This window comes from Lissotriton vulgaris, chromosome 1_1, assembly GCF_964263255.1.
Source record: "Lissotriton vulgaris chromosome 1_1, aLisVul1.2, whole genome shotgun sequence".
Classification (NCBI taxonomy): domain Eukaryota; kingdom Metazoa; phylum Chordata; class Amphibia; order Caudata; family Salamandridae; genus Lissotriton; species Lissotriton vulgaris.
In genome coordinates this window covers 391,021,690-391,049,652 of record NC_141685.1, presented here as the reverse complement: position 1 = coordinate 391,049,652, position 27,963 = coordinate 391,021,690, and the positions used below count along the sequence as shown (strand labels likewise).

The window sequence follows — 27,963 nt, the reverse complement described above, 5'->3', positions numbered from 1 at the left end:
TGGTGTATATAGTTCTGCTCCATTGTTATCTCTTACCATTGTTTCAATTTTGCTCTGGTTTCTGGGACACTAGGGCCAACACACCTTATTGGTATTTGCACATTCTACAAAACACTTAACATTAACATAACATTAACATCTGCCTTATTGTTTAGTTTAGGAGTTGTCAGTTAAGAATCTATGAATGCATAGCAAAATATCTTTGAAAACCATAGATTTTGGTGGATGATAGTTTTGAAATGTGGTCTTGCAATGAAACGAGAGTCTGGCAACCTGTCAGTGTCCAGGATGGTCACCAAGTACTATGCCCAAAATCACTGTGGGATGTCTTATTAGGGCTACACAGTGCATTCCCAAGATTGCACAAACATTCACTCACACTCATGCACACACATGCACATTCTCCAAAAGAAAATACACCAATACTACAGGTTGATAGAGTATTCATTACTATTAAACATACATGATTTGAAAAACAGAGTTCTGTAATTACAGACACATGCTCTCCTTATGAGTTTGAAGGAAATCCACCAGGGCTACTGCATGGCATGGTAATTTTGGTGAACAGAAATAATTCACTATTGCAAAAAAGTTAGCACTGACCAATAAAACTCCCCAGTTTCTTTCGAACGTCTGTGTTTTTGAGCCTATGCTCTGAGTGAGTCTCCCTACGAGAGCTCCACTCGCTTTAAGTACCAAATTAAAATTGACTTGAGCTTCAATTCTTAGTGTCCACCACTCAAAATAGGTCCATCTGCTGTGTACTGCTAGGATAAAAGGACTTATAGTTGATTGCCAAAGATAGAGGTTCACCTGTATGCGCACATGTGTAGACCCTGAAAAAGGGACCCCTTGTCTAGGTCCAGTTTCTGCAAACAGGTAACACTGCTACAGACAGAATTGTGATTAAATTGATTATGGCCTACTACAGCCTTATAATTTAGTTGGATACCCAAGAAAAAATTCCCATGTTTGCCTAGCTTAGGGGTAGAATATCTAATTTGTAACTGTTTTTACACCACAGGTATAATGTACCTAAAATGCAGCTTAAGAATGATATAACATAGGCAATTCATGGACATGGCTTTTCCTATATTATCCTAGGTCCTAAATGCAGAGTCGGTTCTGTCCTGGTTGCATTTGTTTTTGTTCTTTAAAATTTAAAAACATCCCTGAGCCGCGCATAAGGTAATGCAAGCTTTGAGCTACACTGTTGGCCAAGTTAATTACTATGCTGGGCTAGAATCTACCTCCACGCTTCTCCTGAGCAATAGATTGATTTGAAGGAATAAGCCTTCGCCTGGGAAGAGGAGAGGCAGGAAGAAGTCACCATAAGGTAATTAACTCTCTCTCTCTCAACCAACCCAAGACAGGATGATCTCAAAGGAGACAAAGTCAGCTCAAGCAGAACTCTGGAACCAGTCACCAGAGGCGTTTCATTTAAAGTCGAAGAAGGCAGAACGCATCTGAACGGAGGAAGTATGTCTCAGGGGCGAGGGCATTCATGTTTGTGCTTCAAATGTCACTTTAAACATTTCCATAATGCTATGAAAGGGGGTGGACAGCCCAGGGGCTGCTCCCAAGAAATACCAGGCAGTGGCAGAGAAGAGAGGAGAGGAACCATATAATAGGAAGGAGGGATCACTGCATGGAGTACAGAATCTGTAATATTACATTAAACATTGGGGGTCAGGAGGCAGGAGAAGTTTTTATAAAAACATTGGTAGGGGGCACAGGGGGCCACAGTTTTTAACTACTCTTGACCCAAAGTGAAAAGGGGGCAATATTCCGGATGAATTGTACCAAGGAAAAGAACATACTTACTCAGAACAGGTAGGCATTGTATCCAAACTGTTTCTTTCATCTCTAATAATCTAGCATTATATAATACATGCATTAATGTAATACCTCCTGACACCACAGAAACAGAAATATACTACTAGCAGCAGCATTTTTAAGGCGACAACTGAAGCGCATGCTCCAATCAGGAAACGTGAATTGATCCCTACAAGAGATCGTCAATATTATCCCAGGGTAAGCTGAAATTAATAAGACCACTCCACACGTAGTAGTTTAAACTGTGGCCCCCTGTGCCCCCTACCAATGTTTTTATAAAAACTTCTATATGTGGAACCTATGACTTTTCACTTTGGGTCAAGAGTAGTTTTAACTGTGGCCCCCTGTGCCCCCTACCAATGTGTTTACAAAAACTTTTATATGTGGAACCTATGACGTACAATCGTGTCACTTATGAAGGGTCTTAATATGTTTTTTGAATAAATAGCCGTATTTACTGTTTGTCAGTTCAAGGTAGATTGGGAAAGTTCATGATATGGTTTTAGTAGTTCCCAATGTTGACAAATCATGTGGCAAATCTTGAGCGGCCACATTAAAAGCCATGACTCACTTTTAGAAAAATGCTTTTAAATACAATTTTTTGAAAAAGTGCACATGTAACCTTAGATAATAGATAGAATTACCTCTTTAATCTACGATTTCCTATGCAATTAACACAAGCAACAGAGATTATAGAAGATAATGAATTGTGAATATGTTGTGATTCCTCTACTTATTAACTTTAGTAATGCAACAAGTCCACTGCATTAAAAGTGATGTTAATTATTTGCATGATATTCACTTCTAGGGCGAGCATACACACCCCCTGGTTCTGGCAGACAAATGACATGTCTTGATAAAGGTGATCATAATAAGGAGATATCACCGAAACGCGTCGACGCAATCAAACTGTATAATTCAAGTCTCCAACACCATCATAGATACGCTGAGGAGGTAGCGATACAACTCTGGTATTAACAGTTCGGAGCAAGAATATACAAACTTGTATCCAACAATTGTATGTTGTAACTATTCTGTCTGCTTGTAATTGTGCAGGTCGCAATTATATGTACTGTTTCTATTTTATCTTGTTTTAGTCTAGGGATTTAGTTCAGTTATCCCCATTTATTGTTCTTTTTTTATTGTATTCAAAATAAATGAATTTTTAACTTTCCCTATAATTTTGTTGTATGTATTTGTTACGTCAAAGGTTCGTTATTTTAAACCTGTATTTAGTTGTGCCTTAAGGGAACCCTTTCTCTTATCTAGGTTTAATAACCCCATTTCCCTTGGCCTACTTAAGGGGTACCTCTCTGTGCTTTACATGAGAGCTAACTTCCTGCATTCCCTCTATACAGCCACATGCAAAGGAAGGGTAGGTCATCTACATGCTGAGGGAACATCCTGAGCAGGATGGGAGGGGGGGGGGAGGGGGGGCTACCACACCTGAAAGGTCTGTGTCCTGTCCCCATACAAAGGGTTGCATACCCCCCGGTATTGAGTCTGGAGCCAGGACAGGAGAAAAGGGACCCTGTGCACTTCAAAGCATCTATTTGAACTCTCCCACACTTCTAGGACCCAACTGAGTATAAGTATTGCATCTCTGACACCACCAAATCAGAATACTTCTGGAACTGAGGACATTCTACCAGGAAGGACTACTGTGCTGCTGGAGGGACTGTCACTTTGCTGAACTGCCTTGTTGTGTTGGCCTACTGCCTGCTTGAGTCTTGCCTGAGAGTGAGAAGGACTGGACCTGCATCCCTGCATCCCAGAACCTAAGTTTTTCCAAGGACTTGTTGGTTTGCCTCCTATTTCTGCAGTCTCAGGGATATCAAAGACTTCTCTCTTCAACCTGCAAACAGTACCTGGGCTCTGCCGCTGTGAGTCCTGCTCTGCCAAGTGGTTCCAATCCAGTCCTAGGCCCTTTGAAGTGAGTATGAAGTGCTGCATCTGCTAAAACTCACACATCAACATATTTGTGCCGATCGGAGCTGATGCATCCCGTTGTTGCGGGAACCAGATGGATGCATTGCCCTTGGAACTGCTGTATTGAAACTGCAGCTTCCCCGCCACTGTGTGGAGAAGATCAGCACATTGCCTCTACAACATGGGGAAACCAGGTGTATTGTATTCAGAACCGCTGCACCTGGAATCCAACGCATCGCTCATATAACAGATGCTTCACCTCCATTGGTGGAGAAAGTCAGCATATCACCACTACTGCCTGGGGATCACCAATGCATCTTGTGGCTCATGAGGAGGATGACGGTGCTTTTGCACAGCAGGCCCTGAGTGGGTCCTGTATCCGGCCCACACTCCATCGTGGTCGGCCTGAACTCTTGACATTGCCCCGGTCTAGAGCGACCAATTAACCCGTTTAGCGCTTACTGCTTCTGAGTGCTCTTTATGCATTTAATCTTTAAGAAGTCACATCTCAACTTCTCCTGATTTGAATTTTGTGGTTTTGGTATTGTTTCATCTATAAAATGATTCTCTATTTTTCTAAACTGGTGTGGAGTCTTTTTGTGGTATTTTCACTGTGTTACTGTTTAAAGTGTTACACAAATACTTTACACATTGCCTCTTTAGTTAAGCCTGACTGCTCTGTGCCAAGCTACCAGAAAGTGAGCACAGGTTACTTTAAAGTGTGTTTCTGACTTTCCCTGACTAAGATTGTGGCTCCTGCTTTGGCAGGGTGCATACCTCTGCCATTCAGAAACCCAATTTCTAACGGTGGAAAATAAGATGAAGGTAGTATTTCAAACCTTGTGAAGTTGATGCTTTTGATGTTTCATGCTGTTCCCAGTATTAAAACCTTGTTACCCTCGACTTCCCTTTATCTTAAGGATTTTACAGGGAGAATACATTATAAATAGGACTAAATTGTATATATATTTTTTAAGGAATCAATTAGGAGTCCTGGGATATCTCCCATACTGCATAACTCGGTAATTACCATGTCTCGGCATTTCACTCAATTACATTCTGAAAATGCATTTTAGTTACTATGCATGTAAAACATAGGCAGCAATATTTTCCACATGGATATATACTCTTAGTGATTTTAGGGCATGCAATAATTGTCATGTGATAAGTATTATTAGCACAATTTAACATGCTGTAAATATTGCAAGCATGACAAATCACAGGCAATAAGTTCCATATACATTTTTTTTGCATGCAGAGTGTATAGTGCCTGTGTAAAATATTGATTCTGTTGGAGGGAGAAAAATTTCCTAATAATCAATTTTCTCTCTGCGGTATTTACCGGAGCGGGATCAGAGTTGGTATTTGCCATCTAACTCTTAATTAGGGCATACATCTGTGGGTGGTGTGGCACATAAAAGATAACAAACCAATCAACAGTATATACGATCAGTAATCTAGCATACGTACAACATAAAAAAAGATCAAAATTGTAATTCCGAAATACTAATCGATTTTGCACAGTATCTCCGAATTTTTCAAGCATGATACTGCTGCCAAGAGATCTGGCTAAAATATAGCTTTCTCGCACAACAATGTATCCCTATTTTTATATGGACACCTTTATATGCATACTCAAACCTCAAACAACCTTCTTGATATTTCTTGAAGAACTTTTCTATGTCATTCAGATTGTTATGTAATAAAAATGAAGATTTCTCAATCTGGAGATCGCAGACTGGAGCTTTATTGGTACAAATCTGACAAGATATATATGGTGGCTGAATTTTCAACCAATATGCTGAAACAATTTTTAGCTTGCTGTTGGAGAAAGAGTTGCTGACAATGCTGTGATTACGTGACTGGGGTACAGATGTTCTAAATCACAAGTAGAGCCAAGATCAGGAAACAGCTGCAGTGTGTGGGATGTAACAAAAAGCAGTGGCTATAGGACCACCCCTTTGCTCAACTGCGTGTTAGGGGGTGTAATGTCTGGTAAGGATTTAGAGCCGCAAATCATGCACTGTAGGAAAACGACCTGAGCCTTCTACACAGTGCGATCTTGCAGGAGCTTTCCTGGTTTCTATTTTAAATTACACACACCTATATGTAAGGTTTTCCTGGATATTGTCTACATACATCTATAGCGTGGATGGAAGAATGAGTGATTTATCTGCATTGCTCTCAGACACTTTAGGATGTAATTAAAGTTTTTGAGCTTGAGCAGAGATGCATATTGATGTTGTCTCCTATATACATGCAGCACTGAGGCAAGTTTCCCAGTTCCACGATGCATATTCATATTCCCATCTCATGTTAGAGACTGGGAGGAAGTACCCTGTAAGCTGTTTTTCATGAAAACAAAGGACACCTGTTTGTGAAGCTATCAACATCTCTTTCTTGGCCCAAAAGCAAAACATTTTGACTGGTGCTATGGCTTTTCCTGGGTGTAAGTACGGTCAGTGTTTTGTGCCAACATCTTTTACTGTTGTATTTTAATAGCAGATTTATAGGGGTACTAACATATACAAGAATATTTGTGCAAATGTAAGTAAGCAGTCTGCAGCAGTAGATCAGCAGCACCAAAATACCACTTAATATTAACAGGAATAAACACAATAGTGCAATAACACAACATATACAGCACGATACAAAGCACCTACAAAAGAGCAACATATTGACAGCACAAAACCAGTCGCCTTTTGGCTACTATAAAGAATATCCGTCAGGCTCGGCAATGGTCAGCCTGACAGGCACTCTTTATTTTCAGGTCAGGCAGCCAGGAGTTAAGCATGTGCTAAACGTGCAGCCTCCTGGCTGCCTGAGCTGAACTTTGCTGGGCTGAAGAAGTCACAGCTCCTGTGGGCGTAACATCTTCTGCCTGGCAAAGCACCTCAAGGCCCTCCCCTTGCATCACTGATTGCCTCAGACCTGGGCAGTTCTAAGCCCTGACGTGCCCAGGGCTGAGTGTCAATTACAAACACCTTGTCACAGAGTGGGGTGGAATCAGCAGGCTCACAGACCCTATCCTAATTTGTGATGATTGAGGGACTGCTGCCTTCTCTCATAGGCTGATCTAAGGACAGCCAATGAGAGAAGCCAGCAGTCCCAACCCTCGTGGGATCTCCAAGGCAGAGTTGTGCAGGTAAATTTGATTTTATTTTTAATGTTTGGTGCATTTGTGCCTGCATGAATATATGGGAGTGTGTGTTGTGAGTGGATGCGTGTGCATGCGTGAATGCATGCGTATGAGTGTTCATCTTTGAGGTTGTTCCCCAACCTCCCCTTGCCAAAAGTATGGACAGCTACTGCACAACATACATCAGACTAATTATCAATATAACAGAGCATACTAACACAGCACAATACTACACCAACACAAAAGAACAAATACTTGCAATTGTGTGGTGTTAGGTTGTTTTTTTTTTCCTCTTTTATGTTTTTGCTAGGTTGTTATGTTAATACGTGGTATTTTATTGTGTTGTGCTCTGTAATTATTTTGGAAAACTAAACAAATGTTGTTACATTTCCAGCCAGAAAAAGCGCATTCCTTTAAAGTTTCACATCAATTTACGATTATCTAAGCCAATCTCTTCAACTATTTAATAAATCAGTGACCCCGAAACTGTTGCAGATATTATGGGCCTGATCACAAAGGTATTGTCATCTGTAGATGTATGTTTAGGGCAGAAAATACATCCACTTACACCTGTGAGGAATTCATAAAAAGATAACTGGCCGACTTCATTGAATTACTATTGGTCTTCGGCTCGGCCTTTCACGCTGGAGCGGGCCTTTAATGGTCGGTGGAGCCTGCTATGTTGGGCTCTAAGGCTATATTATATCACAGACAAATGCAAGGTAAGTGAGTTTTTCAAGATGTGGCTAGGTTTGCAAGTTTAGAAAAAGCCTACTAATGTGTATGCTTGTGGGCATTCACAGAATACAACCCATCCCCTTTATTTAATTCTGCTCTGCGTAGATTTCTGCACTTGGAGCCCCTGTCGTGTGCCACATGACATTACCAGTACTACAGAGGAAACCTGTGCCTAAGTATAGCTTTCCAAGCATGCTAATTGGAACGTTCATGAGTTGAAAATATAAAGGTAGGTTCAAGCAGAGAAGTAAATTTCCACAAGCACTTTAACATTCTTTCTTGCTTCGCTTCCAGGTCTTAAATTTCCAATTCGAGTGCTCCCTTCTTGCTTTCCTGTTTTGAAAGAGTCGCGTGCCAGTGCGTGTAACGTCAGGGACAGTACGAAGAACGTGAGTCACCACGACGTGTCTGAAAGGAAGTCTGCCTTTTGTAGGAAAACACTGCTCTGTTCTGCGCACGCCAAGCACATACAGTTCAACAACACAAAAAAAGTACGATAATGAAAAACTGGGTTGCCTTGGAAGACAGCGGGCTAATTTATTACAAAATTACACTCTAAGAAACACACATAGCTGCATACTGTCTTTCTATATGTGCAATAAAAACTGAACTGAACAAAAGCCAGCTTTTGTGAGTTCTACAGATATCCTGTGAAGTTTCCACACTTGGAACTTGTGAAAAGCTCTGAAACGAAGTGCAGGATCGTTGAAAGATTAAAGCGCTGCTGTCTTTTGTCATCTTGAGGCCTGGTCCATCGCCAGAACAAAAAGCATGTGTATAATTGATTGCACATGCAAAGACGTTTCCTGGAATATGTGTAGATATAAATATAGATGCATGACTTTCCATATGGGTCCCTGAAAGAAATGAAGATGAAAAGGCATTATTACATTATTATTGCATCATGCTGGCTTGTTATGCACGTCACTGATTGCCTACTTGTTAAGACCCTGAGCTTTCTGTATCGTCCGAAATGAGTGACACACAGATGACTGAAGTCAGAATTTAAAATACCTATACATGGTATTACAGGCACATGTGCACACATACATTTGTACACGCTATTGGAAATTGAAATTCTACATTTTATCTCAAACCAACATGTGATGCTTACCTAAAAAAGCAGGAGGCTTATCAGCTATTGGGCACCAACTATACCACTCCTCACCAATATCTCTATCACCACTCCCAATGCAACAGCACCACCCCTTCTACATCTAATAACACTACGCAAATTCCATCCACCATGAGTGCCAATTGCATCATCAGGACCATGCCACCGCCAATAACTCTATAAAGGCTGCTGTCACCACCAGTACCACTGCCAATGGCAACACTACCAATACCAATACCAATACCACCAGCACCTCCACCCCTAAAACCTCTACCACTAATCCCACCACTATCAATAGAACTACAACAAATATCAGTAGGAGTACCAATACAATCACCAGTAAGTACCATTCCACCTCCAATAACACTGTTAAGACAGCCACCAGGACCACCACTAATAGCAACACCACCAATACCACCACCACCGCCACTAAAACCTCTACTACTAATCACACCATCACCAATACCAACACTACCACCAATAGCTCCACCTCCAATACCACGAACTATTGAGAATGTATACATTGGCCCACTATAAAGACAAATGAAAAGTCTTAATCTGTGGGCTACCAAAGTAGTTCAACCATGAAGCACAACGAATGACAGTAACAAATACAAGTCTGCACCGAATTGAGCAACAATCAAATTGAAATTCTGCATGAAACGGAGATATTATCGGCAGGCTGTGTAGGGCTAAGATATCCAAATGAATGCTGTTACAAATAAAAAAAACATGTTAGTGTTTTATAACCATACAATTGCCATCTCCTATTCCTAAAAAACACCAGACATCCCACTGAATTTTCAGAACCAGACACTTCCCTCTGGAAAAGATGGCTTTCTTCTACATCTTTTTTGGGCCACCCAGTCATTTAGTGCCAACACTCCAGTGTGGTAGTACAAATAACACAGCAAAATATAACATGATGAGAAGAGAATGGTATCCTAGAGCATATTCAATTTGAGTACATGAGACTGGTTGGGATAACCTACTACTGACTAGCGATGAAGGGATTTGGCACTCTTGATAATGTGGAGATCTTGCGTCAATGAACCTCAACATCAATCACACCTTTCTGCTTAACCCCTTCTGTGCTGCACTAATTTTTCCACTGTGCAGGCGAATTAGCGAGTGGGCGGGATTTGGCCGGCCCCTGGCCGTCCTCCCTACATGCCCACCGTCACGAGGGAAGGCTGGGGGCCTTCCGCAGTACCGAAGGGGTTAACCAACTAAAAAGGTAGTGGGAAAGCCCAACTTAGCCTTGCACTGCTTCACTTTTCTTAATGAGAAGTCTTAATGAGAGGTCACAATTTTGAATCTGTGGTCTTTATTCCCTTTCTCCCTCTACAATAGTGTATGTCCTCCAAGAATCGCCGTCACACATTTACTAATTAACATGTAAATATGAGTCTTGCTCCAATTGATTAATAAGGAAGCAATAAATAATTCCACTCCTGTGCTAATTATATCTGGACTTATCTTTGGGTTGCAAGATTCACCACATTGCTTTAAATTTGTGATCTTGAGCACATTTAAGATCACAGACTGGCTTGGTGCCAGAAGTCACACATCTACTTGTCCCCTGGACTATGCACTCCACCTCCAAACCTATTTGCACTTTCAAAAACATTTGTAAAACATGTAAAGTATTTGAGAGTCTGAGATACTTCATATTCCTCAAACTGGCAACTTAATTTGGAGCTGTTGGTGTAAGGTACCCTGCTTTGGAGAATTCTATGCCTTTGAAATGCAGACTCCCACTAAGTTTAAAAGAGTTTTAATCTTTTACAACCCTGGACTTATGCAAATGCGCCTTGTAGTGACCATCTGGGTTTTCTCTGGACACACCTGTAGTATGTTGGAAATACAGCAATTCGTGTACTTTCTGGCCCTTTTACAAATGGAGAATGCCTCATTTAAGAAGTGTAGCTCAATAGTAATCTGAAAAGGCCACAATAAGGTCAGATCTTATCTCTGCTCAATAAATGTGTTCTTGAAATGGATATACCGGATCTAAGCAGAATATTATAACTGTCCACCTAGAAGAACTTTGAGCTCGGATGACATTCCGATGTTGATGGTTTCCTAAACAAAATGCTAATCACTCAATGATTAGAGATTCTTGGGCATGGGGCCCAGGCTCTGCGACCAAATAACAATTCAATTCTGGTAGGTGCAGTCTTTTGACACTCATTGTTCCGACTATTGTATCCACTTCTGCGTCAACAAGGTAAGGTCTATTGAATGTGAGGTACAAATAAATAAATAAAACTAACTAACCTTTCAATTGTCAGTGTCAGCATCTGAATCAAATGAATATTCATAAAGAAAAACCTTCATTTGGAGAAGACATGTTTTAAGATTACTTTCAAACTTTGCAAGTAATCCTCTTTTCTTATATACAGTCTGCAAGGGAATGTGTTTTAAACTCATTCTTAGGTTTCCTATAAACACACTTTGCCTCACTCACATATAACTACTATTTTTATTGCCAAAATTGTTAATATATGCCATCTGGATGGGTGTATGACTACCTTTTGCTTTCGCTCACATTGGTGAGTTTCTTACAATAGTATAGATGTTTTTGCATTCAATCTTTCACTATGCTGATTGCTATATTAGTCTTGCAAAGACTTACCCAACATGGTATTGCAAGTTTACTAATCGCATTTCATTCAGTCTGATAACTGATGGACTTTATTTAGTATGACAGATTGGGTTTCTAATCAAACTTTTGCCGGCCTATATGCTTTAAGGTCCAACTGTTATCAAACTATTTATCATCGTTATAACCTTTGAACCAAATAAATAGCACTCACCCTTGTTCAAGAGGTTTGTGGATAAGATTAGAAAGCATTACACATTCAAGGTGCTACATATTTTTTTTGTTGGGTGTGCATCTTTTTCATAGGTTTTCTCTCAATTAAATTTGATTTTTAGAATCTTGGATTGTGGGCATCAATAAGCTCTAGACAATTAACGGTGCTAGAAGCTTGCAATCAGTATGCTTATTCCTTTAACCCCGTAATTGTAGGAAATCACAATCTTCTGCATGGTGCGCCCCCAGATTTTTGCCTTGATTTACTTTTGCTGGCAAAAAGGTAAGAAAGGTTCTGCCATCTTGGTTTTAGGAAGAGAGGGTTACTGTGACTGTAGAAATCTGTGCGCATTACTCTGCTAACCAGTGGTAAAGTATCTGTGCTCTACCTTTGAACATGTTGAAATTGGAATACCCAGTAATCGCATATTTAACCTACCTATCAGTCCCTAGTATATGCACAAAGTGTGCCCAGGGCCTCCAGGTTAAATGTCGCCAATGGGCTGCAGTACCAATTGTGCCCCCCAAAAGCAATGTAGCAGGGTTGGTGTTCCATAAGAAAGCAATTGGATACAATATTTCATTTAATAATGTTATATCTGGCTAAACAAAATGCTACAATATTAATTCTTGGACGTTATTATTTATTATAAGCCTAATTCAGTGATGGTAGATTTGTGATAAATATTTTGGAAACGGTACTTTTTAAAAGTTCCCCCCGTTTTCCCTGCTGGACCGGGGCCATTTACATGAGATTCATTGTCACCTGGCATTTGAATAGCCAAATTAATGAAGTGCGAAAACTGCCCCAGAGCAAGACATAGGCCTGTATTGTGGGAGTTGTTTTCTGTCCTCTGGCAGGATGATCCTATAGGCTGTACCCAGGATTTTGATTAACTTAAAAGAAGCCTACCCTGTCACAGGCAAATATTATCTGACACCTGGTGTCTTTCTTTATGACCCCCGTCAGCCAGTCACCAATCCCAGTGGAATAGGAGCTGCCCTCAGAACTGGGCTAGAGTGACCACAGAGGAAGGGTTTCTCATTTCCCTGGCCACATCTTTCAATCAATCAGGATTTATAAAGTGTGGTTAATCATTCAATAGGGTATCCAGGCACTTGCAGGTCCTGGAGGCTTATTCGAACAGCCAGGTCTTGAAGGCCATTCAGAATTTCAGATGTGAGATGATGGCCCAGAGTTGCGTGGGGGTGTGCACAGCAGCTTTGCACAGGGGCAGAAAGGTTCTGCCACCTTGGTTTTAGGCAGAGAAGGGCATTATGGGATTGTTTGCAGTAGGGCACATAGCAAAGGTACAAAAGTGGGTAGGCTCATTCGTGAGATCTTTTACCCCATTGGTGAGGGAGTGGCCAAGAGTTTCCCCCACCCACAGGCTGATGTTGGGTATAAATGTAGCATTTGAGAAACTTTCTGGACCTGCACACAAATGGAAGAGTACTGGACCTGCTGTCTGTGAACTGAAAAAAGCATACAACAAGGTAGAAGAGGCCTTTTTCCAGCAACAACCAGCTTCAACTGGACCAGGACCCGCTGCTGTTCTCTGCTGGTGTGAGTCTTGACCCCAAGTCCTGTCCCCAGGGTCAAAGGGTGCTCTTCCTATCATCTCCTGAAACCTGGGACTTTTTGACTCCAAAGACCACCAGAGGATGGGGACCAACCTTGCAGGGCGATCTAATGAAGGTGCGTTGCTGGTGGGTCAAATATTCAAGTTGATCCAGCTCAGAGTTTTTCACAGCACCAAACCTGATTCAGCAGAATCTTGCAGAGAAGGTATTTGGCCTCATAAAACCCTTTCCGGCTACAGCCTGCAGCCTTGCCACTCTGTAAGAAACGAAGCTCCAAAAAGGTGAATAAGTCCGAAAGTAGAAATCTTTACCGGGTGAAGTTCCAAATGTATCCCGCCGGAAAAGGTCCTCTCTTGGGCATAAAATTCAAACTTCTCCCCCTCAGAGCGTTCCCACCAACAGTTACCAACTTCACTGATACCTCATGCAGTGACAATATGATGACATGGAGCCCTCTTCAGTCACTGTCTGCTGCCCTACTCCACTGAGGTTTTCTGACTTCCAGCTCAGAGACCAAGTCCGAAGGTAAAACTTCCAACAGAGTGAGACCTGGTTTCTGTATCCAACCCGCACTATAGTCATCCTCAACTTCCGTATAGGTACTGATCAAGCATAACCAGATGACCGTTGTTGGTGCTTAATGCATTTTGGTACTATTTTCATAAATATACTTTAAACATTCATAACTCTGGGTTCCCTCATTATAATCTTCTTGCTTTGGTGCCAGTTTATTTATTAAAATTTACTATATATTTTTTAATTGGTTTGAGATTTTTCTTAAGTTGTTTTCTTGACTTTCTTATTATTTTTGTACTGCATAAATACTTTACAAATTACCTTTAAGTTATCCTGTCTGTTCTGTGCCATAGCTACTAAAGAGTTGAGCTCAGGTTAATTTACTGACTTTAAGTGTTCCCCTGACAATGGTTGGGGTTATTATTTCTAGTGGGTACTCACTCCACTCTATACTCCAATTTCTTACCTGAATCACTTTGCATTACTTAATTTGAAAATGTGATTATTGTGTGAGTATGTGATTCGATTCTAAAGCAGTTTTATTCCGCTACTTGCCATCAAAGTTCATAAAGCATCACAGTACAATTATCTAAAATCAAGAAATATGAACAGTACTGGCTACAATTTGCATAGGAATGTATAAAACCAAACAGTGTGGGTAACTGAGTAAAACTTTAAATATTTAATCACCTGATAAAAGCAATAGCCAGAAAAGTAACAAAATGTGCGTCAAATGATGATACATTAATACTTTAAAACGCAGCTTGAAGTACATTTTGCCCGATCCTCCACATAGCCAGGAGAACCGCGAGACCGCAAAAACTACACATTGGCTAATGCCTGCCTTTAAGATTCTCAGTGCAACTCTAAGGGTCATATTAGCAAGAACATCGTTAAAACTATCGCCGGTTTAGCGGCAGGAAACTGCTGCTAAACCGGCGGTAATGGGCTTGCTGATATGCGTTATAGAATACCAATAGAAGCCCAGGTTAGATGTGCAGGACATCTAACCTGGGCTTCTTTTGGAATTCTATGACGCATATTAGCAAGCCCATTATCAGCATTTTAGTGGCAGTTTCCTGACGCTAAAATGGCGATATTTTAACGAGGTTCTTGCTAATATGCCCCTAAGTTCTCTAGCCCCTATGTTATAACAGAGCGGTAGAACCCATTTGTGTTTTGGGTGCGGATAAGCTGGGCAAAAAAATAAAACATGCTCAATAGCTTTATTTTGATGGGTACAGAATGGGCAGTGCCCGCTTCTTGGTTTAGATTCTTGCTTCCAGCTAGCTGTGAATGGAGAGAGTCCCATATCTGAATTGCAGGTAGAGCTTCCTGGCAGTTGTAGGCACTATTCCATCCAGAAACTGCTCTGTCTCAAAACCATCCTTCAGCATTAAAACAGTCGATGTCAGGGGACCCCTATTGACCTGGCTGTGTTATAGACCCATTTTATAATGCCAATATGCTCTCTTGATTTGATATTTTTAGATTGCAAAGGCCTCCGCAGAAGTATCCCACACACTCAAGCCCAATATTTACATGGGTAAGCCTCACATGCCTAAGCCACAGGAGAACACTGGCACCTGGCAGACATAGGGGCATATTTGCAACAGACAGTGATAATTATCGCTGACCTTGTATACCGCATTATTTTCTATCGCTGGAATATTTCGTCAGGCTAGCGTTGTATTAACAACGTTTAGCGCCATGGCGATGAATTTTCCAGCGATAGCGCCCTTTACCATGGAACATCGCTGATTTTTCAGCGATGTTCCATGTAAAACGGCGATATGTTTGATAATACGACCCTGTGGTCGTATTATATGAATTCACCTCCCATGTTAGGTATGCCTTAGTCAGGAATTTAACAGACGTTACATTCCTGCTTTAAGGCATACTTAGCACAATTAAAATAATCGCTTCCCCGCGTTGTAAATATCGCGAAGCTGCCTTTGCGATATTTACCCATGGGGTTTCCACAGACACGCCTACTTTGCATTTCATTAGCGATGTGAAGTTAGGCGTGCTGGAAACGGGAGCAAAATCAGCAAAACACGCAATAGCGTGTCTTTGATGATAAGGCGATAAAATTATCGCCGCTTTTCTGACGAAAACGACTGCAAAAGCGGCAATAATTTTATGTCACTGCCTTGTTAATATGCCCCTTAGTGCCTCAGCAACACTGAGATGGTAGGACTAGGGACTCAACTGGGGCTTTGCCCAAATCCTCCTCCAAAACAAGACGGGCCTTACACTGGCTCTGTCTGATTTTTTTTTTAGCCCCATGTCCTACCTTAGGCGGAGCAGCGGGGTTCTAATGGGAAGGCCATTTTGTGTAAATATTCCATAAATGTGCATGAACTGTGCAGATGGCACAAAAAAACATGTGGGCTGTATTGAAGCTTTCACCATGTGGTGCAAAGTCAAGCACCTAAGCTGATAAGCAGCCATGATACAATGTATGCAAGGTTTCAGTTTCAAAATGTCAAATGAACCTATCTTTGGCATTTAAATAAAAAATATGACACTAAGTAACCGTACATTGTAGGAGGAAGGTCAAGCCACATAATGTTCTGATTTAGAACATGTAAGCAATGCCCACTTGCATTTTTAAAAGGAAATTATGGGCTGAAAGTTTCATGTTTTCAATGAAACTGCAGCAACAACTCCAATATGAGTCTGCACTGTTTTAAATGTCTCCTCTTCTATATCTGTGGCTAGAAAGCAGTTAGAAGTGGCACTTAACCAATTAGTAAAAATCAGTAGTGAACAAAGATTATTATTATAAATGTCACAAGAATGATTTTTGCAACTGCTGCTTACTTGCTATCTCTTAGAAGCATTCTGTAATAGGTTTTGCTGGCTGCTTGGCTGGCTTCCCATATAGCACTTTTGTTCACTTCTCTCTAAATTGCGGGATAAGATTTGAAGAAGTGCACATGGTCTCCAGATCTGATAACTCTCAAAACGATAATCTTCCTGAACCTCACTACCTCCAAGATGACAGCCAGAATATCAAGAGTCAAAAACCTGGTTAACCAACAGGCCGACAACAGTACTGTCCATTGCAATGACAGGGCACAAAGAGACAGAGGAAGGTACTTACACAGAGCAGCCCGCCTTTTGTTGGAGCATTTAGATGTGAAACAGCCCAGTTGATCCCTGGAAATCTAGGAGGCCACATAGGCAACCTGGAAGATGGCACAAAGATTTGGCGATGATCAAAGAGGTGTGCCTGGAGTGGAGTGGAAAGATCTGATTGGTGAGATCTTTTGGGACAGTAAAGTCTCTCACGTGGTGATAGACATGCACCAGTACCCGAGTGCCCGAGCTACAATAGTATCTGGATCTCTGGTGCTGATTTTTGTTCTCATGGGTGAAAACGGATCATCCGTGTGCACCATGACACAGGCCAGTCTCACTGATTGTGGTCTTATTGGACAGGGAGAGGTGACCAAAGTGCAACCCTTATAGTGGCGAAAGGCTAGCGTATTTGCCAGGAGTTATGCAGCATATTGTGTTGTGATCAATAGAAGTGAACAGACCCTTTTCCCTGTGTCACTGAAGTGAGGCCTACAGACTCACTCATGTAAGTTTCTGTTGCAGTGTTCTTAACCTTTCCTTGGATTACATCAAATTAGCATTTAGTGCTGTGCACCGAGTCTGTGGTTGCATGCATGTGCAGTATATGTGTGCCTGCGAATGGTGCAATATGGAAGAATCAGGGTTCTATTTTGGGAGGCACAGGGCTGTTGGAGGAGCATGAGGAGGAATCCTCCCAGACAGATTTGTGGATCCATGCATTCTTGTGAGCAGGGTGGGACACATTGGAGGAGATGAAGCCAAGCTCTTCATCACACCTCAAAGGGTGCTCTTACAGGGAGAGGTCGCTGGAAAGGGCCTGGGCACATCTCGGGAAACAGATGGGGCTGATAAGAGAATCATAAACAGTAGGGCTTTGGCCCTCGGATAAACTTTTGATGCACATATTACTGTGGCAGGTGTCAACTTCTAGTTACTCCCATGGCCTGTGTTATGGGGTTATCAAATTTGGAGTTGCTCCTGCTATGATAGACTGCTTTCTGAAGGAAGCGCAGAAGAGTAGGCACTTCAAAATGAAGCAGACCCCATCACAAACATCAAAGACTCACAACCTAAATCACATTTGGCATCTGTCTGGATTTGGACTATAAGAAGGGGAGTTTGAGGTCCCCACAATTGTCAACAGTCAATTAGTAGGGACCTGCCACTTTATTTTTTTTTATGAATTAAGCACTGCTCCAGCATGTGGGGGCGTCCACTGTTAATTTTTCCTAAGTAGGGTAGGCCTCCCGATGGATTAACAGCAGTATCCATGTGGCAGATGGGCCACTGCTTTTCACTGTATGCCAGCAGAGCCCGTGGAGCATCCACTGGCTCACAATCATAGGGACTGTTGCATAAATTATGACACTAGGGTGATTATACAAGGTGTGCTTTCACACCCACAGATGACACATGTGCATTTGGTTCAATGCACCATCGATCAATGTGAAAGACAGGTTATTGTAGCCCCACAGAACACTACTCAATGTGTTATTGAAATAGAGGTATTGCTTTTGGGTGACTAACAATCTCTATAAAAATATCAGGGGCACTGTGGTAACAGTAACAGACCTATTTCGTTATTCACAGTGTCACACACCCAATGCACTAAGAAGAATGAACACTTTTAAGTAAAAATTATTTATTACTACAGGAACAACCTGTTTCTCAGTACATCTAAAATAACTACACAGAGTATTATAAAAAAGAAGGCATGTTATAAACAACGAGAATAAAATGAAAATTTATAGCAAAGTTAAAATGTCATCTAGAACCTAACACCTTAACATCTACTTCTGTAGACTACAGTAAGAGAGCATGGAAGACAGAGCAGTTTGCAGTCTAGAGTTTTTTTGGGAGAAGAGATGCACTGCCTTGGTGACAGAAAAGGCTGTCTTTATCAGTGGAGGTGTGAAGACAGTATTCCCTGTAAAGGGCAAACACATGCTGTGGTAGTGGTCTTCCTCCGGGACTCAGCTTTATCGGCTTACCGCAAGATGTAGCATCTGCAAAGTGAGAAGTGCGCTGGCAGTAGGTGAGACTATCTCTGGCAGAATCTCTTGAGATAATCTGGGTGAAGGACCTCTCATTACAAGTGGTCAAGTGGTAGTCCTTATATACTACTTCTTACCAGAAAATTAATTTTCTGACATAAATTTAGGAATGTCTAGCATAGATTATGTGCATCAAGGTATGTGTCCCAGACGTTTTTCGTATGATAATATAAGGTAATAGGAAGACAATTCATACTACACTGTTTAGGTTATATGTTTGTATTTGTTCTTATTTAACGTTGACATGGTGAAAAGTAGACGTATGGCGAATGTCACATCAGGTGTTGCATATATATCATTAATCAAATAACTTGATGCCTTCACAGTTCTTAGAGAGATGGGGTCAGACAGCATCTGCTTTACAAGGGTTCTCCCTAAATCGAGAAAGATGGCAACGTCCATTGTCTAAGATTAACAAGATGGCTACCTCCATTATCCAATATGGAGTCTGGACCATATAAAATGGAGTTGAACCTTAGGGGCTTTACATCAGTGTCCCTGTGTCAGGCAGGCCACTGCTTTTCACTGTGCGTCAGCATAGCCGGCGGAACATTAATGGGCACACATTCATAGGGATCCCCACCCGTAAATGAAGTGGAGAAACTTCACTCTGCTCTAAAACTTTTAATGACACCCTCATGTGTACTCATACAAAAATAATGTAAAATCAGGATACTCTAACATTACACATGTACAGCAATCTTGTTGGTAAAAGCTGTTTATTACACAAGTAAAATAATTTATAAGCAATCGACTGGGCGCATATTTTTAGTAACTTGTTTCCTCCATTTTAGCCGAGACCAAGAAATCTTCAGTATGGATTGAATGAAAATCTGTCTGCACCATTTTCTATTATGCAAGTCCAAAAAAGTTTTGCACGAGTGCAAAGTTCATACCCACAGTATTGTCAGTCATATAAAATGTAACCTTATTACCTACACTAGACAAGTAAGAGTGCATTATGAGCACTGGCATGTTTGATGTTCATGGAAGCACTTTAGTACAAGCTTATCTCTGCTGCCTTATCAACAAAGGTCTATTGCATTATAAGTATTGTGTCACACAGCGTGCGGGCCTTTGTCGTATTTTTATGAAGATTAATAACAATGGATGAGGATAACGTACCATATACAAAATGTGCTTCCTTTTATATTTTATGTCGCTTGATCCTCTTCCTCTCCTTCTTCATCTCCTTCATCTCCTTCCTCCTCCTCCTCTTCCTTTTCTTTAGAATTACCTCTTTTTTTCACAGAGTTGGATATATCAAAGCTGCCCTCAATATCTAGAACCTGCAGGTGCCTGAGCCCTTCGAAGGCAGCTGCCTCCACAGTTCCCGCTTCCAACATATTGTACCTTTTGAGCAAAAGTAGAAAAATTGCAAATATTACTCACAGTCCGAAAGAACATGGTCACAAATGCATGACTTCATTATGGCACATTGCTATACTGTGTACATTTGTTTAGTGCTTCACATCACTAGGGTTAACTAGGCTCACTCTATTGCCTAGCTACGAGTGATGGATCTTGCCTGACTAGACGACTATGTCAGGGTCTATTAGATTGCTGTTTAATGCTTTTTGATACTTGTGTACCCTAGGCCAGCTCACATATCAAGTCTTCATAGGAGTGTGTGAAATTTTCTTTTGCTTAATTACCCAAAAGTTTGGAAACCTTATGTGAAATGATGTGATATTACACAAAATGCAAATCTGGCACTCAGTGCTATATTTCAGCTCAAAAAAACAACCTCTCGTTATTTTGGATGCGGGGATACATTTTGTGCAAAAAAAATAAAGCTGAAAACACAAGTGCTGTGAACAACAGCTGCTCGGTTTCTGTTCATTGTTGGTGTTCCTGTGCTCCCACAATGAGATTTCTACCCGAACAGATTTGAAATTACACGTCGTGGCATTATGACATACTTTTGGGAATCTAGCATAACCGGAAGGGTGGAAATGATGTGAAGTTACGTTGGCATAATTAAAATATTACCTGTGCCTATTCTTCATCTTTAACTCTGACCTCAGCATTTAGGGCTTCACTCCAATCAAAGTGTGAGATTCCCTTTTAATGGTTTTTAACCATGGAAAATCAGAATGTTGCATGATGACTGATGGAGGCTCCATCAACAACCACCAAGGAATTCCACATACCTGAAATTAAACCCTCTTCTGGCTGGAGTACTATCTATGTTACTAAAGACACCTTTTCACAGGAAAATCTGGTGACAGTAAGATGGGTAGAATATGCTAAACACTTTTCTGTCTGTGATTAGTAAAACCAATATTTGTGAAGGCAAAACTGCAAGTTGCCTTATACAAATGGTGCATTGCAAGTAGGAAATGTTTCTCCATTTCGCAAAGTACAAATGTGCTCATGAGAATTGAAGGGGGAAAGGACATGAAAGAGGGCACCACCTCCTTCTCTATCGGATACATAATGCTATGCGACCAACATGGTCGTCACAAACTATTAATGAGCGACTCCTTGTATATGGTGGTTAGGAGCTGAAACTGATTTGTACATCAGCCGGGTTGCAAATCTGAGATACATCTGCAAACCTTCAAATTCAAACTTCTCATGCACACATACAAAGCCCTACACAACACAGGACCAGAATACTGGAGCAGCTGCAAACACTTTTACCAACCCACCAGGCACCTACGCTCTTCTGCGCTCTCACTTTCACACACTCCCTGCATCTGCAAAACTGAAGGTCGCTCCCTCTCCTACATCACTCCCAAGACATGGAATGACCTTCCTCAACACATCAGAGCCTTTTCCTAACTTCAGGGCATATAAAGAAACAACTTTTCGCCTCTTTCGCGGCCCATTTTTCCAAAAAGCGGTGAAATTAATATTGTTCTATTAGCAAGGACTCGCTAACGGTTGATTCCTTGAAATAGTAGCCTGTTTGACATCGCTTTGCTTGCCAACGATATTTATCGCTAATGGCATGCAAAGTAGACGCTCCATGGGCGAATTTTGCGAATCTGGCGTTCGCGAATTTGCGTATTTGCGAACTCGCAATCTGCAAAATCCGCAAATTCTCGCGAATTTGCGGATTTCTTTGTTTTTATAGTGTTCGCAAGGGTTTCTGCCAGTTTGCGAGGATTTTGTACCAGTTCGCAATTGCGAACTTACTTGTCGGCACGCAACGGTCGCAACTATGTTGTTTCTACGTCTGGTTCATCATCACAGGTTCACAGCACCCTCTGTTTCAACACTGCCACCCTCTGTTTCACCCATGCCACCCTCTGGTACATCAATGCCACCCTCTGGTTCATCATCACTGTAGATTATAGGGGGGAAAAGCAAGCACACCTGCCCTGCTTCAACTGACATGAATTAATTTGGGGTTGATTTATTAATGTGTCACTGTTTAAAAATTCCAGTCTGGCACCTGCTTCCTTATCTGTAATTTGCTTTCTGTTGCAGTGCAATATTTTTTTCCAGGACCTTTGTGGCCTACTTGTAGCTATTCTATGATCCGGCTGTGAGGGTCAGAGCAGGGTCATACAATTGTTGCAACTAGAAACTGAACTCTGGAGGGACCCCAGTCAGGAAGCACTACAGGGAATGGTTACTAATGATGAATTTGAACTTTTGCACCTGCTGAGTGCTTTCAGTTTAGCAAAACTCGTTTTTCTGCAGAACAGCAAATGTAATGCCCCAAACAAACTTACTTGTGAAAGTTGATTTCTAATCCAAAAGTGATCCAAAGAAAGTCAAAAGGCCTCAAATCCAAAAAAGGGCAGGCAAATGTCAACCTGAGGAGTTATTCTGATAAAAATCATCATTTTCAGAAGGTCTATGCTGCTTGCTAGTGGATTTCTTGTGCACAATTGCAAATTTTGTAATTTCGCGAGTGCGAGATTGTTGCTGTCCGCCGCACCTACATGTTCGCAATTGCGAACTTACGCCGCACGCCGCAAAATTGTATCACCAAGAAAAAAAAATCCGCAGCGTGCGAATTTGCGGATTTTCGGTAAATTCGCGAGCGTTTGCGGATCGCGAATTTACCGAAAATCCGCAAAATCCGCGAGCGGAACGGATTTTCCGCCCATGCTTAATCCTCATTAAAAGTTAATGAAATATGTTGTTAAAACAGCTTCGCACTATTATCAATGCGGACCCATATCTGTGAAGCTATTAATAAAGTTGCACTGAGCACCGTTTATCACAGCTATTTAACACATGAAAAAAACATTACTTAACTACCTTTACAATGGGAGGTGGATTGATATGTTAAGTCCACGCTTGCCTATTAGCAAGCTTTTCATTAGCACACTCGTATTATCACAGGATTTCTCACGCTAATCACCGCTATCCCTGGATTTCACATCGCCTCTTAGCAAAGCTTTGATAATACGCCGCTAAGAGGGTGATGAGATCCAGCAATAGACAGCGATTTATCACATTTTGTTGGTAATATGGCCCTTCTTAAGTTCTGCAAGAAGCTGAAGACCTGGCTCTTCATATAAGCATCTTGGACCATTCACCCACACACCTTGCACAAGCACCTGGATACTCTCTCAGGTGATTAGTGTGAAATATAAATCAACATAACATAACCAGTAGCTGTGCAAGAAATGGAGAATTCTATGTTCCAGGTGTTTCTACATCAGACCCTATATTACTTTCAAGGTGACTAATGATGTATAAAACACACACAAAAGGTGATGGGAAAAAATGCTTACAAATACTCTAACCACTAATCTAACATTTATGTAACAGTCCAAGAGGTACATAGTATAGCCAGACATAGGTCCCTTGCTCTCTGTATCATGTCATCCAAACTATATCTCACTGACGAGGACTAGAAAGGCCGAAACCTGTCTGGGGTTGCTTGTAATGCCTTTTGGGGAAGACCTCATCTGACAGTTCAGGGCTTATTGTCCCATGAGGAACAGGGCCACTACTGATTTGCATAGGGTGGGCCATTGCCAAGAGCGGCACAATGCTGGAAAAATTACTGGTTGATTTACTACCCGATTGATTGCCAGTGGATGGATTAATTGCAACATGTGTACCCATATATCTCACTGGTTTGAACTTGGATATTAAGTTACTTGCTTCTGCTTGTTGTATGAGTGGCTACTGTTGAGCAAAAACTACCACCTATTTTGGAAACTCACCTTAGACGAGCAATGTCTTCACTGCTGAATGGTTAGGAAGTCAGGCGCTCGTTTTAATGGGTAAATATGGCTGGTGTGTGCAGGAAAAGTAATGGGGAGCCGTCTAGGTTGTGGGGAGCTCCCATACGATCAATATAACATTTCTAGGTAAAATCTAACATTATGCGACAGGGACAAGCTCTATTTCTTCGCCCTGCAAGCTCAGCCTATTGGGTTTTCAAATGAAGTAGCATTAAGCATATCTGCAAGTGAACTAAGTTTCAAATATGCTAGATTTAATGGCAGGGCATTTATATGGACCTAAAGGTGAAGTTGATTTAAGGAGTTATAATATTGCTTTGCAGCAAACATAGTAGAAGGAAGTATGTGTCCAGTGTAGAGGAAAAATAGCTCTCATTACCCAGTGCTGCAGTTCTAACAAACACGAACAATAGGCCTTTTACAATGTTCTTTTGTTTGATGATGTCAGCTTGCGATTTGACAGAAATTGCGGCAACATTCACCATATGGACCCTTTAAATGATAGTAGGTAGGTGGCTTACAGGTATTTTCACTCAATGGCAGCTGGTGACTTTTCAAAGTGATGGGGCGTAAAAGGGGGGGCGAGTTAAACTGAATACTTTTAACCTTAGAAATGCCCACAAACAGATGCTATTTCAGCAATTTATAAAAATGCGTTATTTGGCACTACTCAAATAACATTAGATCCGCTCATCAACATCTTATAGTCACCCCAAAGTATCTCAGAGCCCGCAGATGCGGTGGCTCTTTCCAAGTGCAAGTGGCTGGACTTTGAAACAAGCTGCCTCTTCCGCTTAGGCAAGCCGCAAACTTCTGGAAACAATTGACAACCTGGTTGTTCCAACAAGCAATATAACTGTTCATCCTTTTGGGTTTTGTTTTCTCTCCCCCTTGCATCTGCTTTTTTCTGTCTCAGCGCCGGGATACTCTTTAGAGTAGCTGTACGCTCTACAAATCTATTTTAACATAAAATAACATTCAATTGTTATTAATAATGACAATTTTCTACCAATACCTAACCAAATGTTCCCGCTTGAAATGTGTAGATGTTGGCAGATGTCTGAACATGTTCCTAAAACGATGTTTTTAAAAAACAAGCATTTGCAATGCAGTCGGTCTCACATTTGTGAAAGTTAGAGCTATGGAGTTGTAAATGACAATGTTTTATACTTTTGTTTTTTTGTTTGAAATGGAGTGATTATATTTGTATAGTGCTATTGCCATTCGTATGGCCTCGCGGTGCATGAGAACCAGAAATGGAAAATAGGTTAAGAGGGAGGGGAGGTTGAAAATAAATGACACAAATGGAAAAAGGAATACAAAAAAATAGGGAAGGAGTTGCTGTAAAGGGTTGGGGATAATGCATGACAGGAGAGATGGTGATATTGGTGTAGGATATGTGCGTGAGAGACAGAAAGAGTGAAAGAGGGTTTTGAGATAAGTGTATGTGAGTGACAGTGAGAAAGGCATGGCTAAAGAAGAATGGGGCAGGGGAGAAGGAACATGAGAGTGTGTGGGAAACAGAGCGGTTGCTAGTTTGTGAGGAAGAGTTCAGAGCAGAATGAACGAAAGAGAGAGTTTTTCGGGAGTGTCATTAGAAAGCACCCTGGTGGGAAAGAGGACACACTTTTTTCAGTTACAACATTAGAGCAAGGGAATGAATCTCTTGCATCAAACATGTATTGATTTTAGTGCCTTGTGTCAGCATAGCACAAGTAGCATGTTGGCTTTCACCATGCATATATATTGCGAACACCTATAGTTCTGTGATTTCCGAGAACTACTGGCTTTGCCAATGCTGGTTTTATTAAGCAAGGGATCTAATAAACCAAGCTCCAAGGTACTATCTTAAAATGGTCTGACGTGTGCAACTGATTAACTGAGCTGTTAGAATATATTCAATGGAAGTTACATATAATAGTCCTCCCTTATTTATGTTATACAGTTCCTGACTTCCGGTTTATACATTAGCAGTTTCAATATGGTGATGTTTAAATCCAGTTAATTTTTCTGTGATTAATTTTGGAAGGGAAGACTATGGTGCTGTTGGGGAAGTGACCAAACCGGTCCTGCTGGACTGAATATACTTGTTTAACATTAACATAGAAGAAGTATTCATGTGGGCATTGTGTGCCCATTTTGTCTACCATGATACAGACCTTTAAGGAATTGTTCTATTAGTCTACTAGACCAGAGAGAGGGCCCTTTCGAGGATCTTTTAAATCTTGATATCACCGCCAGGTGTACCTTTATGGAGAAGTGGGAAAGGCCCAACTGCGCCAGATGTAGCAGGTAAGGTACAATTTGTTCTGGAGCGGTGGAAAAAGGACGTAGACCCCTGCCCGCACACCAGATGCATAAGCGTTTCCACTTCAGGGAATACGTCTTGTTAGTGCTGTCCGCTCTTGCTTTGGCCAGAATATCCTTACAATCCTGCGGAAGGTTTAGACTGCTGAATTCTCTGTATTCAGGAGCCAGGCCGATAACCTGAGAGATTTCAGATCCGGATGTTGAACCTGCTTGTTGCTCATCGTGAACAGAGATGGATGTTGACGTAGATGGATCGGTGGCTTCAGCGATAGACGATGCAGTTCTATGAACCAATGTTGCCTCGGCCAGAATGGGGCTATCAGAATTAAGGTGCAAGGCTCCGCTTTCATCTTTCTGAGGACTCTGGGAAGCATTGGAAATGGCGGAAATGCGTACCCAAAGACGTTGCACCATGCGATGGAAAATGCATTCCCGAGAGACCCTGACAGGGGATGCCAACTTGCGAAGTTTTGGCATTTGGCGTTCTCCGTGGTAGCAAATAGATCGATTTGCGGTGATCCCCACTTGGAAAAGATTCGAGCGATGGACGTCTGGTCCAGCTCCCATTCGTGCGACAGAGTCCTCTGCCTGCTCAGCGCGTCTGCGATGACATTGTCCTTGCCTGGGACGTACTCTGCTTTCAATGATACGTTGTGGAGAATGAGCCAATTCCAGATCTTTTGCGATTCGCGAGAGAGTGTTAGCGAACGCGTCCCTCCCTGTTTGTTCAGGTAGTGCATCGTCGTAGTGTTGTCGGTCCTGACAAGCACTAGGGAGTTCTTGATCCTTGGCAAGAAGGACTGCAAGGCTAGAAAAACGGCCCTCAGCTCCGGTAGGTTGATGTGGAGCTGCTTTTCCGGCTCTGACCATCTGCCACTGATCCTTAATTCCTGTCGGACTGCTCCCCAACCCTCCAGGGAGGCGTCCGTTGTAATGACGTGAGGAGCTGCTGGAAGCAGGAACAGCAATCCCCGCGAGAGGTTCTGGATTGACCTCCACTACTGCAATGCCTTAGTGATTTGCATTGTTATCGTTATGCGATCTTCGAACGATCCTGTGCTTTGCGTCCACTGTCTGGACAAAGCCTTCCTGAAGTGGACGCATTCGAAGACGACAGTGCGGTACGAGCAGGATGCACAAGGACATCATTCCCAAGAGGGATTTGAAGGTACGGACTGGCAAAGTTTTCTTTGGAGCCACTGATGCGGCCAGAGAGACAAGCTTGCGTTTCCTCTCCTGAGATGGGAATGCATTTGCATCTTCTATATTCAGTGTCGCTCCGAGAAAGGTGATGACCCGGGAGGGATGCAAAGTGGATTTTTCTTGATTGAGTGTAAGACCCAAGTTTTTGAAGAGATTCAGACAGGCGTTGGAAGATTTGGTTGCACCTGCCAAGGATGGCGCCTTCACCAGCCAGTCTTCTAAATATGGGAAGACTTGGTGGCCATGCTGCCTGAGGAATGCTGCCACCGGGGAAAGACACTTGGTGAAGATACGGGGCGCGGACTTGAGGCCAAAAGGGATGACACAGAATTGAAAATGCTGGCCCGCCACTGCAAATCTCAGGAATTTTCTGTGAGCTTTGTGGATTGGGAAGTGAAAGTATGCATCTTCTAGGTCCAAAGATGTCATGAAATCCCCCTCTTCTAGGAGACCCAAGATCTCCTGAATTGTGACCA

The 27,963-nt window shown here is 41.8% G+C and overlaps 1 protein-coding gene across 2 annotated transcripts in view; it reads right to left on the bottom strand.

Annotated features, from left to right (window-relative positions):
• Positions 1 to 8,144: 8,144 nt before the first annotated feature.
• Positions 8,145 to 27,963, bottom strand: part of PODN (podocan) — a 429,517-nt gene continuing 409,698 nt past the window's right edge. For both annotated transcript variants that reach the window (XM_086952453.1, XM_086952454.1), the window contains exons 10-11: positions 19,941 to 20,168; positions 8,145 to 8,499 (exon numbers count right to left, since the gene is read on the bottom strand). In XM_086952453.1, the coding sequence (XP_086808579.1) occupies positions 19,970 to 20,168 (199 nt within the window). In that variant the 3' untranslated portion in view covers positions 8,145 to 8,499; positions 19,941 to 19,969. The remainder of the gene's footprint in view (positions 8,500 to 19,940; positions 20,169 to 27,963) is intronic.